The sequence below is a fragment of the Garra rufa genome, chromosome 1 (assembly GCF_049309525.1).
Source record: "Garra rufa chromosome 1, GarRuf1.0, whole genome shotgun sequence".
NCBI classification, from domain to species: domain Eukaryota; kingdom Metazoa; phylum Chordata; class Actinopteri; order Cypriniformes; family Cyprinidae; genus Garra; species Garra rufa.
Window position 1 is genome coordinate 98863864 of NC_133361.1, and position 16907 is coordinate 98880770.

The 16907-nt window shown below is 39.0% G+C and overlaps 1 protein-coding gene across 1 annotated transcript in view; it reads right to left on the bottom strand.

The window, feature by feature from the left end:
- Window positions 1-12573: 12573 nt before the first annotated feature.
- Window positions 12574-16907, bottom strand: part of LOC141340597 (uncharacterized) — a 164792-nt gene continuing 160458 nt past the window's right edge. Inside the window, exon 7 of the mRNA XM_073845634.1 lies at window positions 12574-13526. Within this exon, the coding sequence (XP_073701735.1) occupies window positions 13093-13526 (434 nt within the window). The 3' untranslated portion in view covers window positions 12574-13092. The remainder of the gene's footprint in view (window positions 13527-16907) is intronic.

Genomic DNA, 16907 nt, shown 5'->3' on the forward strand with positions numbered 1-16907 from the left:
TTGAGAATGGGTAACAAAATTGAATCTCACCTGGTTGCCTGTTGACGGCAACATTGCTCAAAAAGTTGACCAGTGTATCATCAGCCTAAGTTTTTTTGGTTTGTAGTATTAGTCATAAATTGCAGGACAACATTCATATATATATCCAATGCGCATCTCGTCAGTAAAGTCGGCCCTGTGATCGACTTTACTGACCATGAAACCATACAACAACCATGTTTTCATTATCATTTAGTACTTTGCAGACAGCTACACAAATATCAGGTTCCACATCCTTGCAAAGGAAACATCATCTGCATCACACTGGGCAAAACTCTTGGCAGTTTTGTTCAGCACAAAAAATCAATGAAATATATATCAGTTCCAACTGCCAGTAGTCGTCACCACCATTAATTCAATAAAAAATATTCAACAAATTCAATAAATTACTCAAAACCTTGTTTTTCAGGGACAGATCCACAGAAAGCCACCTCCATTAAGGGAAATAGAGGCAGTGCAGTGCAGTGATGATAATTCTAGCAACCCAACAGAAAGTCTTCCTCAGGCTCCAACTGAAAATGAGCACAGCTACAGCTTTGGTAGTCCAAAGACACTCAATGCAAAGCTGCTAAAATCGATAAAAAAAAATCAAAGAATTAAAAAAGAAATGTAGACAATCCCAACAAAAGAACAGGAGACACACAAAAAAAAATGTCAAACCTTCAGAGTGTCATTCAGTCCCTCAATGCATCCCAGCTCTTGTCTGAGAATGGAGCATTCATGCTGGAAAACTGCCCTGATGTGCCACTGGAAATGTTAAAGAGACAGAAAAGTAGTCACGCAAAATACCATCCTGCCCTTAGATCATTTGCGCTAACCCTGCAATTTTATTCAGCCAAGGCCTACAATTACGTCAGGGATACTTTTGACTTAGGTTTGCCTCACCCATCAACGATAAGGAGATGGTACAGCAGCAACGGAGGAGATCCGGGATTCAGCGAAGAGGTACTAGCCTCTCTCCAAATTAAAGCTGCTGCAGCACAGGCCAAGGGACAGGAGACACTCTGTGCTTTAATGATGGATGAGATGGCCATCATGAAGCACATCGAGTGGGATGGGAAGAGAATGCTGGGCTATGTAGACATTGGCACAAAAATGCAAAGTGAAAACATACCAATAGCTACTGAGGTTCTGGTATTGATGGCCGTCTGCATTCATGACCACTGGAAAGCTCCAGTGGCCTATTTTCTGACTCATGGAATGACTGGTTCAGAAAGGGCTACTCTGGTGCGCCAATGCATTCTCAAACTATCTGATGTGGGTGTGAGGGTGGTGTCCCTTACGTGTGATGGTCCATCAACACATTTTTCCATTCTCAAGGACCTTGGAGCAGACTTGCAACCCACAACACTCAACCCCAGTTTCCCAGATCCATCAAACAGCCATCGAATGATTCACGTCATCTTGGATGTCTGCCATATGCTGAAGCTGGTACGCAACACATTGGGGTCCTGTGGCATTATTGTAGATCCCTGTGGAAACAGCATAAAATGGGAATACATCAAATCATTACACAGTCTGCAAAAAGATGAAGGGCTACATTTAGGCAACAAACTTAGATCAGCTCATATAGATTGGCAAAGTCAAAAAATGAAGGTAAACCTTGTTGCGCAGACCATTAGCACCATTGTGGCAGATGCTCTCAGGTTCTGTGAGCAACACCTGCAGCTCCCACAGTTTGCTGGCTGTGAGCCAACATGCAAGTTCCTGGAGATTTTTGACCGGCTTTTTGATTTGATGAACTCCAGAAATCCTATTGCTAGGGGATTTAAAAGTCCACTCAGGCAAGATAATGAGAGAACCAGCATGGCCTTCTTAATGGAAGCTTACAATTACATCACTGGATTGAAAGAGCCTGGTATTAATGGACGACCCCTGGTGGCAACAGGTAAGAAAAACGCCTTTCTCGGCTTCCTGGTGGCAATAAAAAGTTTTAAACAATTATATGACACATATGTGGGACCACCAACATCTCAGTTACAGTACCTGCTGACCTACAAATTTAGCCAAGACCACCTTGAGTTGTTTTTTGCTGCCATTTGCTCCGCAAATGGATGTAACAACAATCCCACAGCAAGGCAGTTTAAGTCAGCATTCAAAAGAATGGTAGCGAGACATGCCATCAAAACCAGTGGAAACTGCTCCCCATTGGACACCACAGTAGTACTGGAGGCAACACCTTCTGATATGTTGCCATTTCGGCAAAGCGACACACAAACTGAAACAGAAGAGAACACAGAAACACACATCCCGAGCCTTCCCAGTCTGTCCATGTTCAAAGAGGCTGTGGTTGGTTACATAGCTGGCTTCGTAGTTAGAACAGCTATGAAAAAGATTCACTGTAGTACCTGTTTATCAGCACTCAGTGTTGAGAGTTCTTCACAAGATGAGCTTGGACACACCCTCATTGATATGAAGTCCAGAGGTGGACTTATCAGGCCATCAGACAGTGTCCTACAAGTCTGCAAAACAGCAGAGAGATGCATTCAACAGCACTTACTCACCAGGCACATCCCAGAATTGGACAGCAAATTTAAAGCCAGGCTATCCACACAGGTTCTGGAACTCCATGGTGGCTCTGCATTCAATGAACTTGAGGCACACATGTTCAACCTGGAACCATACAACAACCATGTTTTCATTCTCATTAAGTACATTGCAGACAGCTACACCAATATCAGGCTCCACTACCTTGCAAAGGAAACATCATCTGCATCACACTGTAAACGGCTGCGCAAAACTCTGGGCAAGCTTGTTCTGCACAAAAATCAGTAATATATATTAGCTTCAACTGTCAGTAGTCATCACCACCACCAATTCAATAATTAAAAAATTCAATATTTAATAAATTACTCAATAAAATAATTAAACCTTTGATTTTTTTACATTGACCATGGCTCTCTCTTTTTAATTGTAAATTGTACATTGGTTAATTCTTTAAATATTTATCTTAAATTACGTTTTAGAAGTCAAAACAAATGTGTAGTAGTTTTCAAACAAACAAACAAACAGGTTAACACAGTATATATCAAGCTATGCCGTTTTATATTAGTATTTACATTATAATACAGCAATTCATAGCATCAATTTCCTCATGCAACAGTTTGTCACTTTCTTTCTTAACTGTGAAGCCCTTCGACGAAGGCGAATCTCTCTTTTTTTGCAAAACAAAAACAAAAACAGTAAAGTAGTTAACGTTATTCGTTGTGATTATTCATTATTATCTTAAAATAAAAACTAGCTAGCTAGCAATTGGTATTCAATGTAGCCAAAAAACGACAAATAACTAACGTACACAATGTGAATAAAGTTGTACTCATACTTCACAATTATCACAAATCTATTCAGAATGAACACTAGAAGAAGGCAATCCAAGTGATAATATCCATCACTTGTCAAGGTTAATCGAAGGACATTCCGTACCTGTAGCAATAGCTTCTTCTTCTACTTTCTTCATTTAAAGGGCGGAGCACAAACTAAAATAATGCATTACTGCCACCTGCTGTTAACCAAGACCGGCGACATCCTATTTCCGTGGAGGAAGGCATCGGATATAAAAACGGTGTGTCGTTAGGCAATTTTTTTCTCGTTAAAATCATACAATTCCCTATTAATTCAATAGAACGTGTACGCACACTAGGGAATACTAAGATGGCGGCGCGGAGGCTTCACTTTTATGACGTCATGAGCAATCCAGTTCTCTATATAGATTAGTGAACCTACTGCATTCTTCGTTCTTGCACTTTCAAATTTCACTCCGTGTGTGCGGGGCTGCGGGCTCACCCATGTTGCCTAGTAACGAATACACTTGGCGGGATCACGTAATTTACCCGGACACCACAAATTCTTATTTCTGATTGACTGGTAGTTATGAACTCGGCAGAGAACTTAACGTCGCATGCTTGTGCCTCGTCTATTAATTCTATATACAAGTTATCCTTATCTCTTACTTTTCAGCGTGAGAAATACAAGGTGTGGCGTGAGAGCGTGTGAACTGGCTAAAATGCGTGTGTCTCACGGTGAATGCGTGAGACTTGAGAGCCCTGTGTGGAATTCTTGCCATGTTCACGTCTGGTTAAAGCAGATTCATCCTGAAAATCAAACGGCTAACATAAATCTATTTACTTATAGCTGATATCGTCTTTGATGGATTATAGCTGTTTGGGCTACCAGACATGCTGGTGTGACTATTTTTATCTCTCATTCTATCTGTATATCTATCTATCTCACTCAGTGGTAGTCTTATGTCAATAATATTGTGTTTAATTTGTTCTATGTCCTAGGTATATGCCACTGCAGCTGACCTTGAGAGTTCACTCTCTATACCTGCAACTCTTCGTCTGATACTTCTTGGTAAGTTGGTTTTAGATAAGAAAGTTTGGTTTAGTGGTGTATGTAGTGAATTCAATGGTATCAAACTAAACTGTATTCAAAATGAAAACTAAAACAGAAATTAGACAGTTAAAACTTTTCTGTTTCAGGAGAAACGGAAAGCCGCTCCCAGCGCTGGATGCTCAGCCTTGAGGGCCAAATCGTTTGCGAAGGGACCCAGTCCACCTTTGTGACAGGGTTGGCGTTTTTTTTTTTTTTTTCTGTTTTTACATCTTTAACCTACAGTACCAGGAGGAGGCAGCCTGCACGCTTGAATTCATCCAGAGGTAAGATATTGTCTGTTAACACCTGCATGTTTTCTGGCCTATAGCTGTGGCTCAAGCATGGTTTCAATGGGATTTAGCAATTAACTTTGATTTAGAAAGTTGAAATCGTCCCGAAAAAGAAAGTTAGAAAGTTTTAGTGCACCTTACAATATTCACAGAGGCAAGAAGATAGTGCATGTTGAGGATAGTTCATGTACATTTGTTGTGCTGTTAGTCTGTGTGAATTACTAGATTTTTAACCAGTGTGTAATTTTTCAGATGCTTGGTGGGTATAAACCCAGAAAAAGGGACAAAGGCTGCAAAGGGGAAAAAAAGAAGAACCGTCAATTCACACGTCACATGCCTCTTGCGCAAGCTCATAGACTTTCAGTGGGATTTCATTTGAAAAGATGTATACATTGCACACATGTTCAAACAGCAATGACTCAGGAGGCTGGGGAAATTCATTCTAATGTTCATTCTCAACTGCCTTTCAAAAAAGAATGCTGAACTCCTCTTTCATGCTCTTTTGCCATTCTTTTTTTGTTCTTTCAATGAATTGTACTCATCACACTTTTCTATTATTTTATGTTATTCTGTCTGTTTTGTGTTCTGTTTCTAAAATTAGCTTTAGTTAGGTCAAGTCATGTGATATAATTTTGGATTAAAAATGTGAAATTATGGAACTCATCTCTCTCTCTTTCTCTCTCTCTTATACAGACCCAAGACTTTGCAAAGGATCCTCATTGTGTGCTTTGAGAAAATGGTTAGTGTTCTAAGCAGTGACAGTGTTTTTATTGTTTATTGCTCTTTATTGATGAAGAGTTCCATTAAGTGTTAAAGGATAACTGTTGCCAAAATGCAACCTGGGCTGTTTTTTTTTTTACTGTAAACGAGACAAACTTATATCTAAAGCATAATTACAACAAACGAGACGTTTTTGAGATTGACCGTGATTTAGTTTTTTTGGTCAGTGGCCGGTGAATGGGAGAACTAGGGGCATATTTTTGAGCGTATCAAAATCGATATTTTTACAACACTAAGAAGGCTCGACACACCATGAAACTTTGCTCGAAGTATTGCCTGGGTCTCTACACATGAACTCCAGCATTGACAACATTATTCGTGTACACAGAGTTTACTAAAAATAACGTTTTTGAACAGCTCACTTTCACTCTTTGAGTCTCGGCGCGCGGCCGTCTTGCCAGTCAAGAAGTATCGATCTCCGAATGCGACGTAATACTGAGGAGAGTAAAGATGGATGAATGGCTCCTACAGTATATTTCCATATAAATGCACGGCAAATTCGTTTGTTTTGTCATAAGTGAAAAACAATATTAACCTTCTAGTTGTAAAAAGACCCTCATATAAGAAACATTAACATATAAGAATCTCACACTCTGAGATCGATACCTCTTGACTGGCAAGCTGGAGACTCAAACAGTGAAAGTGAGTTGTTCAAAAACTTTCTTTTTAGTAAACTCTGTGTACGAACAATGTTCTCAATGCTGGAGTTCACGTGTAGAGACCCAGACGATACTCAAAAATATGCCTCTAGTTCTCCCATTCACCGGCCACTAACCACAAAACTAAATCACGGTCAATCTCAAAAACGGCTCGTTTGTCGTAATTTTGCTTTAGATATAAGTTTGTCTCGTTTACAGTAAAAAAAAAAAAAAAGCACAGGTTGTATGTATGTATGTATGTATTTACCTTTCTGTGTTTGTATTACAATAAAAAAGTTAATTTCAACACGGAACTATTTGTTTTCTTTCACTTAAGTGTTTTCTGATGAATTATGCCTATTCTTGTATTAACTCAAGCTAGAATATGTCTATAACAATCAGTGGTACACGTTACTATGCTAAACATAATTAATATTTAATGGAAACAAAATAAATGGTGACAGGGGTTATGCCCAACAGGCTTCCGTTTTCTGCTAAACAGGTCTCGTTGCTTCCGGTTCACGCGTTTTGCATATCCCTCTTTAAATATGAACATGATTTACTCAAGATTCATTCAAAGTAGACACTAAAAATGATCATAACCAATGTCCATCACATATGTGGATTGATATATAAAAGTTTTAAATTTGTATTCTTTTCACTAACATTTATATATAAATATCGAATGAAACGTCCACAATAAACAGCTGGCTTGTTTAACTGATTACCTTAAAAGTCCGTCGATATCGCCATTATTTATTACGGCTATTAACACGTTCTCCGACAAGCGGAAGCAATGAGACCTGTTTTCCGGGGTTGGTCAGGTGACGTTCGACATATAGCCTATTTAACAGGAAAATAATGGTAACACTGCTGCCAGTTATTTCATGTTTTATTCTGTGATTCACAGTAAATTCCTGTTGAAAAACATTACGGTGAGTGCACTGTAAAAAAACATTAACAGTAATTAACTGTTAAAATAACAGGAAAATAATGGTAACCCTGCTGCCAGTAATTTCGTGTTATTTAACAGGGAAATAATTAACAGTGTAGGTTTTCCCACTTTCTTTTAACTTGGGCAGCAGAAATTTTCCCATCTAGCTTCTGCTCTGTCACAAAAACTCTATCACAATAAATGCACAGAAATCAAGCATAAAAATAATGCAGTAAAACCTTTGCTTGAAGTGTTGGTGTGTAAGTTACTACATTCAGTGTCAACAGCACCTGAATAAAAGTACATTTTACATAATTTGTTTACTTACTCAAAACCTTTGATGGCAGCATTTCTCCTTCCAGTGAAGAGGGTTTCATTAGCCACTCTCCAGTGAATAAGGAGATGAGTGTGTTCATCAGTCCCTGTAATGTCAAAACAGTAATCATTGACAAGCTGAAGCATAACTTTACTTATTACTAGCTTGATATGAAGCCAACAAAATCTCAACTAAAAATTAACACTAGTAAAAGAGGAAACAAATCATTTTAATTTGTTTAATTTTCTAATTTCATTAAACTGCTTAACAACGAATGTCTCCGTTAAAATAAATGTGTTAACAAGCTGATGTACAAAACAACTTCTTACAGCCGATTCACAAACTCACCTCATCGATTTACAATGTTTAAACTTTCAATACGTCAACCGTTTATTTAGATTGTGTTAAACAAGTGTATTTAATCACAATAAACAATGTTTTATCCTGAGATAAAAGCCGCGTCTCCACTTTTCGCCATTTTTCGAATATGACGCCTCCTCTCGCGGAGCCTCATGGGATAGGAAAGTGTCCATGGTATGCCTACTAGAGAATTCGGCCGGAAGCAGTAGGTCATCTGGGTACTTCTCGCCTACTGAATTTCGAATACTATGAATTCGGACATACCGTGATGTCTTCCGACTTCCATTCCTTCAGTATATACATAGATATCTCTTAGCGACTGTTTCTATGGGCCACGATACGTAAGCCGCCCGCCATTTTGCAGCAGTCAACTTGACGTCATTCACCCATAGATCTGTCATTCACCATAGCAATCACTGAAAATTGGAAATGCCACAGTCCTGCACAGCCATTGGTCTACGAAACTACTATATGGCAAATGACGTAAAGTTGATCGTTCCAAGATGGTGGACGCATCTATGTGATCCAATGGGGTAGGTCTGAATGAAGGAAATATTCTTATTAAATACTTTGTTCTTTACATAGTTGAATTTGCTGACAACAGAACCACACAAAAATTATCAATAAAAATCAAATGTATTAACCCATGGAGGTCTGGATTTGGAGTCACACTCAAAATTGAAGTGGAAAAACACACTACAGGCTGATGCAACTTTAATGTAAAGTCTTTAAAACAAGTCAATATGAGGCTCAGTATTGTGTGTAGCCTCCACGTGCCTGTATGACCCCCCTACAACACCTGGGCATGCTCCTGATGAGGTGGCGGATGGTCTCCTGAGGGATCTCCTCCCAGACCTGGACTAAAGCATCTGCCAACTCCTGGACAGTCTGGGGTGCAACGCGGCGTTGGTGGATGGAGCGAGACATGATGTCCCAGATGTGCGATCATTCGATTTCGAGCGCGATTTGGCATGGCTTGTCAGTGATTTACGTCTCTGTGTATTACTTGCCGCTCCAGCTGAATGCACGTGCTGGAGATTTACTACTAATCAAAGTACCGGCTTCATTGACAAAACGCGCCTCACTACCAGAGGTTGCGTTAACCGAAAATTTTCAGTCATTGACGGAATGTTTTAATCAGTGACGGAAAAATCTGAAGGCTGTCCGTCACTTTGACGGAATACACCACACAGAGGGTGATCTATTGTAATTTGTAACTGTAGTTCCCACCCCTGTCCAGTTGGTGGCAAATGCGCTCCAGTGTTCGCTCAGAGCACGTTATACAGAAAAAAAAGAAACTCTTACGAATCCTTTGCTATGCGTTTGATTACACCAGTACCCAGTTAAGGCTACAGCGATCTATCACGCCACATTAAAGAGCGCCAAAACGGTATTTATTACTTGAATTTTCTAACGAAATGGACAGAATTTGAAATCTGAGGCTTTTTCATATTGAAAGTAACAAATGAGGCACACTATGTAGCCTACTCTTCACAAACAGCATATACCGAAAGATCGATTGGGATTTAAGAAATATTAGTCTATAAAAATGAGAATCTATTCAAATCGAGAAATCGATATTTTTTTACCCAGCCCTAGCATGTTTTGTTGTTTTTGTCACTCCTGAGTGTGGTATTGAACACGAAAAGTAACGCAGTTTCTGTTCATCTGTTCCCTTCATAAATAAATGCAAAAACCTATACAGTATGCTTGCATTGTAGGTTCATTATTAAAAATGAAAATTTGAACAAAAATAAAAGCAATTAAATGTATTATTATAATATGAAAATTAGGGCTGTCCCCGACTATGAATTTTCATAGTCGAATCAGAATTTTCGAATCTTTCTATAGTCGGCCGATAGTCGAATCATCTAGGCCTATGTGTGTGTGTGAATGGGTTGGGAGGGGCACGACACTATAGTCAGCAGGAGGGTAAAACTATTTTTATTTTATTTTACACACTGCACACAGCAACAACTTTTAATAAAGCGACCAAAACTGCCTGCCAACTGACAGACAAACTTATTTAGGTTTAAATAAAAACACCGAACGCGTCTTTTAGTTCTAAAAACGCGAGGCGCACAGCACTGCCTTTTTTGGTGACTTTTAATAAAAGAGCAGTGTGCTGCGGGGTTTTTTATGTTGCTAAGCAACGACCGAAACAGCTGTCCTGTCAGTCAAATCAAAGGATTATAGCGCGAGCGCTCTAAAATCTTAGTTTTTTGCTGTTAAGTAAACTGTCATATTAACAGAAACCCTAAATAATACAGCTCCGGGTTACCCACGACAGACACCAAAGGTTTCTCCTCCATTTCTTGCAGTCTCCGGACTTTTTAAGCAACGGTAAACTTTCGTCACCATAACAGAAGGCCCGCCTCTCCGTTCATTCGATTGGACAATGGAAAAGAACGCGAATGACGTTGGGCGTTTTTCCGCTCAGAGTTGATTTTTTTTCAACTTCAGGCGCTCAGAGCGCTCCTGCAAAAACGCGAGGCGCCGGGGGCGCATAAACAGCGCGCAGGACGCTCACTGCCAACAGAAAACCATTCAAAAGAGGCGCCTCCAACTGCAAAAACACGTTCGGTGTGATCGCGGCCTAATCCCTGCCGTCAAGATGGTCCTCATCTCGTCATGGATCAGGGAAAGTGAAAATTAAATCTGTCACAGGGGTGGTTGAATTAATTCACAAACACGTTAAAAACATTTATTGAATGCTTCTTTCTTTTCACTTTTGTTTTTACTGCATTATCATAATCAAAGGCTGTATATAACTTAATATAACCGTACAAAACCAGTAGTTCTGTGTGCAATTAGACATTGAGCAACCCCATTTTGCCAAAATGGTATGATGCTCGTTTCACCCGCGAAGATTCGACTGTGAGATCGGTGGTCGAATCAGGCTCCGCATATCGATGCATCGAATCTTCGACTATTCGGGGACAGCCCTAATGAAAATTCAAATGACGGGTAATAATAGATTATGACGGAATTTTTACGACCCTGTCCGTCAAAATGACAGACAATGAAAAAGTCTAACGCAACCTCTGCTCACAACATCGAGCGATTAATCGTGCAGCCCTACTCCACGGTGTCTCCAGACTCTGTCGCGTGTGCTCAGTGTAAACCTGCTTTCATCTGTGAAGAGCACAGGGCACCAGTGGCAAATTTGCCAGTCTTGGTGTTCTCTGGCAAATGCCAAACGTCCTGCACGGTGTTGGGCTGTAAGCACAACCCCCACCTGTGGACGTCGGGCCCTCATACCACCCTCATGGAGTCTGTTTCTGACCATTTGAGCAGACACATGCACATTTGGGGCCTGCTGGAGGTCATTTTGCAGGGCTCTGGCAGTGTTCTTCCTATTCCTCCTTGCACAAAGGCGGAGGTAGCGGTCCTGCTGCTGGGTTGTTGCCCTCCTATGGTCTCCTCCACGTCTCCTGATGTACTGGCACTCCTGGTAGTGCCTACATGCTCTGGACACTATGCTGACAGACACAGCAAACCTTCTTGCCACAGCTCGCATTGATGTGCCATCCTGGATGAGCTCCACTACCTGAGCCACTTGTGTGGGTTGTAGACTCATGCTACCACTAGAGCGAAAGCACTGCCAGCATTCAAAAGTGACCAAAACATCAGCCAGAAAGCACAGGAACTGAGAAGTGGTCTGTGGTCACCACCTGCAGAACCACTCCCTGATTGGGGTTGTCTTGCTAATTGCCTATAATTTCCACCTGTTGTCTATTCCATTTGCACAACAGCATGTGAAATTAATTGTCAATCAGTGTTGCTTCCTAAGTGGGCAGTTTGATTTCACAGAAGTGTGATTGACTTTGAGTTACATTGTGATGTTTAAGTGTTCCCTTTATTTTTTTGAGCAGTATATATATATATAATTAACACAATGGGCCAAATCACATTGTACAGCGGCCCACGGGGAAAACACATAATGCAAGCGCTAAAAACCCATCATATGCACTGTTGGCATGTAAAAACTATTTATGGTGTGCAGGCACTGTGCAGGACTTGTATATGACAATTCCAAAGACGAAATGCTCTATTGGCCAAAAAAAGGAGGCCCAACACCATACTAACTGTGGTCTAAAACCAGGTGTTTCAGTTTTTTTGTCCAACCCCTGTATATATATATATATATAAATCCGACCGGCCCACATTAAAGAAAATAGTCCGGCCCCTCTTGCATTAGCCAGAATGCCATGCCTATATCGAGTTGAAACTAAAACGCCGTCCCCCCCTTGAAATTCACCCCCCTGCGTCTCCCCCATTTCCAGCCCTTTATATAGGCCTATGTATATCTTAATGTGCAGAGTTATTATAAATATTGTCGGTTGTAGTACATACTTTTATAATGATACTGTACAGTCTGTAGTCTCTAGTCTCATATATTGTCTGTATTACATGTTTTTTTTTTCTAACACCAGTCAAGAGTCATGCTCCTAATTTCACTGTATGCAGAAACACACAAAGACAATAAAGGCTTGTAATTCAATTCCATTTTAAAGTTTTATTTAGATATTTCAAATAAAGCCTAAAACATCATGGCTTTCAACTATTAAAGCTAAAAAAAAAATGTTCTCATGCAAATACATCAGTTGACCACAAATGTGACCCTGGACCACAAAACCAGTCATAAGGTTAAATTTTACAAAACTGAGATGTATACATCATGTAAAAGCTCAATAAATAGGCTTTCTATTGATGTATTGTTTGTTAGGATAGGACAATATTTGGCTGAGAGACATCTGTATGAAAATCAGGAATCTGAGGATGCAAAAAAATCAAAATACTGAGAAAATCACCTTTGAAGTTCTCCAAATTAGGTTCTTAACAATGCATTTTACTAATCAAAAATTACATTTTGATATATTTACAGTAGGAATTTTACAAAAAAATCTTCATGGAACATGATCTTTACATAATTTCCTAACGATTTTTGGCATAAAAGAAAAATCATAAATTTTGACCCATGCGATGTATTTTTGGCTATTGCTACAAATATACCCCAGCGACTTAAGACTGGTTTTGTGCTCCAGGGTCACAAATGTTGTTAATAAAATATAAAAAGTAAAGATAATGTATTAATAAAAAAAGTAACATTTAATAATGACTCAAAGCAAAATGATCATTAACTACTGAAAATAAAAGTGAAAACTAATGAGATTGATTTCTCTCCTACTAATTAACCAGTAGGGGTGGATATACATATACAGTACATGCCAGACCAGTATGTGTAAATCTGCCAGAGATATTCTGCATGACTGTGTATAACAGATGATTGAATAAAATGCTTCTCATGTGCAGTGCAATGATATGGTTATTTTCCAGGGTGGATCCTCTCATGTATTTTCAGATCTGATGACTGACTAAATCTCTTGTTGCAGTGTGAGCATTTACTGTATAAGGTTTCTCTCCAGTGTGATTCATCTCATGTGTTTTCAAAAGAACTGACTGACTAAATCTCTTGTTGCAGTGTGAACACTCATAAGGTTTCTCTCCAGTGTGGATCCTCTCATGTATTTTCAGAGATGATGACTGAATAAATCTCTTGTTGCAGTGTGAACACTCATAAGGTTTCTCTCCAGTGTGGATCCTCTCATGCCTTTTCAAATGTTCTGACTGATTAAATCTCTTGTTGCAGTGTGAACACTCATAAGGTTTCTCTCCAGTGTGGATCCTCTTATGTGTTTTCATATATGCTGACTGACTAAAACTCCTGTTGCAGTGTGAACACTTATAAGGTTTCTCTCCAGTGTGGATCCTCTCATGTATTTTCAGACATGCTGACCGAATAAATTTCTTGTTGCAGTGTGAACACTTGTAAGGTTTCTCTCCAGTGTGGATCATCTCATGCGTTTTCAAATGTACTGACTGACTAAAACTCTTGTTACAGTGTGAACATTTATACGATTTCTCTCCAGTTTTGTAATGATTTTTCTCCTTAACTTGACTTGATTCTTCATTCTCTTCTTTTTCTTTAATCAACTCTGAAATAAAATAAAAAGGGTTAATTTTCAGTAACTTGTTATAAGCTGAGAAACATGAACAAACTAACATTTGAGAGCAGTGCCTGTAGGTCCTACAGATGGTGGCACCAGAAGCAGATTTGGTAAAGCTGGGGTGTGGGATATCAATAATAAAGATAATTAAAGGGGTCATATGATATGGTTTCCTTTGGAGTGTTACAAGCTGTTGGTGCCTAGATAAGATTGGTGAAGCTGCAAAGCCTAAAGTCTCAAAACCAAAGAGAAATTTATAATACAAGTTAAGACTTAGCCACAACTCCCTAAAATGGCTCGTTCAAACACCCCCCCCCCCCACTTGTCCACGTCACGGTGTAAGTAGGTTAGCATTACACATCCCATAAAAAAATATGAATATGACAAGAAAGAAGGCGTAACTTCACCGGCTGTAGTAGTGTTGCAGCGCCATGTTGAGGAGTCGCAGAACGTTTCATTGGAAAAGCAAACTTACTTGGTTTGGCCTTTCAAATGAGGACACGACTTGAAATCAGTGTTTAAGTTATATTTACAACTGTTCTGGAACAGTAAAATGCAAATATTTGAGTGGGTGATGCACATTTCACGGAGGACTGTTTCCTGAACCTGGGAGAGCAGCTTACAATGCCAGATGAACACAAAGGGTTAGGCTATAAAGTAGGGCTGGACCAGAATATTTGATTATTCGATTATTCGAATATTCGTTCGGTGAGTTGGCATTCGATTTAAAATTTTGAGATTCGAATATTCTATTTTTTTCATACACTTTGCACCCCCCGCGAAACGGTTCTCATTCAGGCTTAAATATGAATGAAGAAGATCAGACTGCTGCCACTAACCCAGAGACAGCAAAAAAAAAGAGAGAGAGAGAGATTGAGCAATATTTGAGAGACACTACTAAAGTACAGTCGGGCTCACTTGAATGGTTAAAGCTAAACTAGGGCTGTGCTGTCGCAATGACAACCGCGCCTCCGAGTTCAAATGCACACAGTAGGCTAAAGCTGACCGCTAAAATAATCACCTTGAATGTGTCAGAGGAAAAAGTAAGGAGATATTCAAATTATTTATTAATAAACTAATATTTGACACAAATATAAAGTTGCCGATCCTGACTCGTCATCTGCTCACTGGACGCGCCTTTAATGCCTAAATGTATATTTATGGATTAGGCCTATAGCTAATGAAAGAGTTTTGTTTTAGATTTGAATTATTTAAATTAGTTCTTTACAGTTCCGGTGATATATTACTCTTACCTGTATAAGCAAAAATTAAGTTTCACATCGCACCAGCCTCCGTGTCCTGCAAAGCGCGCTTCAGCTTTACTCTCCGCACAAACGACTGGATATGCGCCTAATATAGGGTTGCCACCCGTCCCTTAAAATACGGAATCGTCCCGTATTTGAGAATGAATCAATACGGGGCGGGTTTTGTCCCGTATTTTTTATAATTTTTTTAAAAGCAGCGTCTCATGCAAATAATCACTGCGGTAAAGCCAGCCGCGGTTCAGAAAAACATGGTCAAGCCAGCCGCGATTGATTTTAAATGTGTGCGCATATTACAGTGATTACGGTAGTTTCAGAAACATCACAGAGAATGCGCTTGCAGAGCGCTTTTCATTTAGACGCCCAGGACTGAGAGATAATACCAAAGAGTATAGAAGTACTATACTCTTTGATAATACTACAAAATGCTTGTGAATTTTTACTTACTTATTTATTTGCATTTCTGCTTTAATATCCGTTTTATTTATTGGTGTACTTGACGGTTCTTTTTTGAGAAATGGGACATTATTAGACTTTAGAGTCTAATAAGTAGAAAAAACAAATAATGATCAGTTCTTATTCAGGACGGCCCATATTATATGCAAAACTCATATGAAACCTTTTTACCGCAGCATTTTTGAGATATGGGACATGATTACATTTTAACGGGGTATATAGACCCCATTTCTAAAAAGTAGAAAAAAACAATGATCAGTTCTTATTCAGGACGTCCCATATTATATGCACAACTCATATGAAACCTTTTTACTGCAGCATTTTGGAGATGACCCCCCCCCCCCCCAGCCCCCCCGAATGCGTCCCTTATTTTTGGGTATTAAAAGTGGTAACCCTAGCCTAATAGCACACATTTATCTAGGTTAAATGATTAAACTAATATTGTGATATGCTTCAAGTTTTTTATATCTATGGATTTTAATTTAAATCGTGATGACTTGAGAGTGCTAAATTGATCTGTTTGCCGCTGGCCGCTTGGTCGATACTTTAAAAAACAACAACTTGAATTTAACAAATAAAAAGTGTTACAAATATATTTCTAAAATATCTTTATAACCAAAAGAAACAAAAATAAATGTAATCACATTGCTATTACAGCAGCTGTGCAGTGCGGAAGAGAAAGAGAAACAAGACCGGTTCCAGTCGGACTCGGGCCAGTAATTCTCATGAGATGTCGGAATAGGTCTGGGCAAGGTTTTAGGAATTTTTGCAACGAATGTTTGTTGAATAGCCTATTTAACACTCTTATTTAGGCTAGTTTCTTATTTAAATGTATTATTTCTTTGATTTATTTTAGCGTTTTGTAGGCTGCTTGTTCACTGCCGGAAGTGCTCAAATAAACACGCACGTTTGTTAATAATGTTTGAGCCTTTTGGGTTTCAAAATAATATACGTATGTATTTTATATATAGGCCTATATACACATACGTTATATACAATGTATATTTATTTATAAATAATTTATATATATATATAAACACCGCGCCATTTTTCGTTCTTCTTTTATTTAAATAGCCTACCCTTTACGGTGTCAGTAATTACTGTGCTGCTAATTTCTCATTTGGGAGTGATTTGTTTGTTAAAATATGTTAGGCTACCTTATTAAAAGTATTGCTCTTAACAGACCTGTGTGTTTTGTATCACTAGCGCAGTGTCTGTTCACGAAGCAAGCTTCAAGCGTTTCAGAAAGGCAGGGCATAGCGGAGCAACAATAATGTACAGTAAGTGGAAAATAACATGTTTTTTGAACCTCGAACTGCATAAACACATAGCATTATAACACACAAAATAATGCTCTTTTTAGCATCATCATATGCCCCATTTAATCATAAGATTACTACCGTTTTAAATTCATGAGCGCAGTTACTAAAAAATATTACAGGTTTAT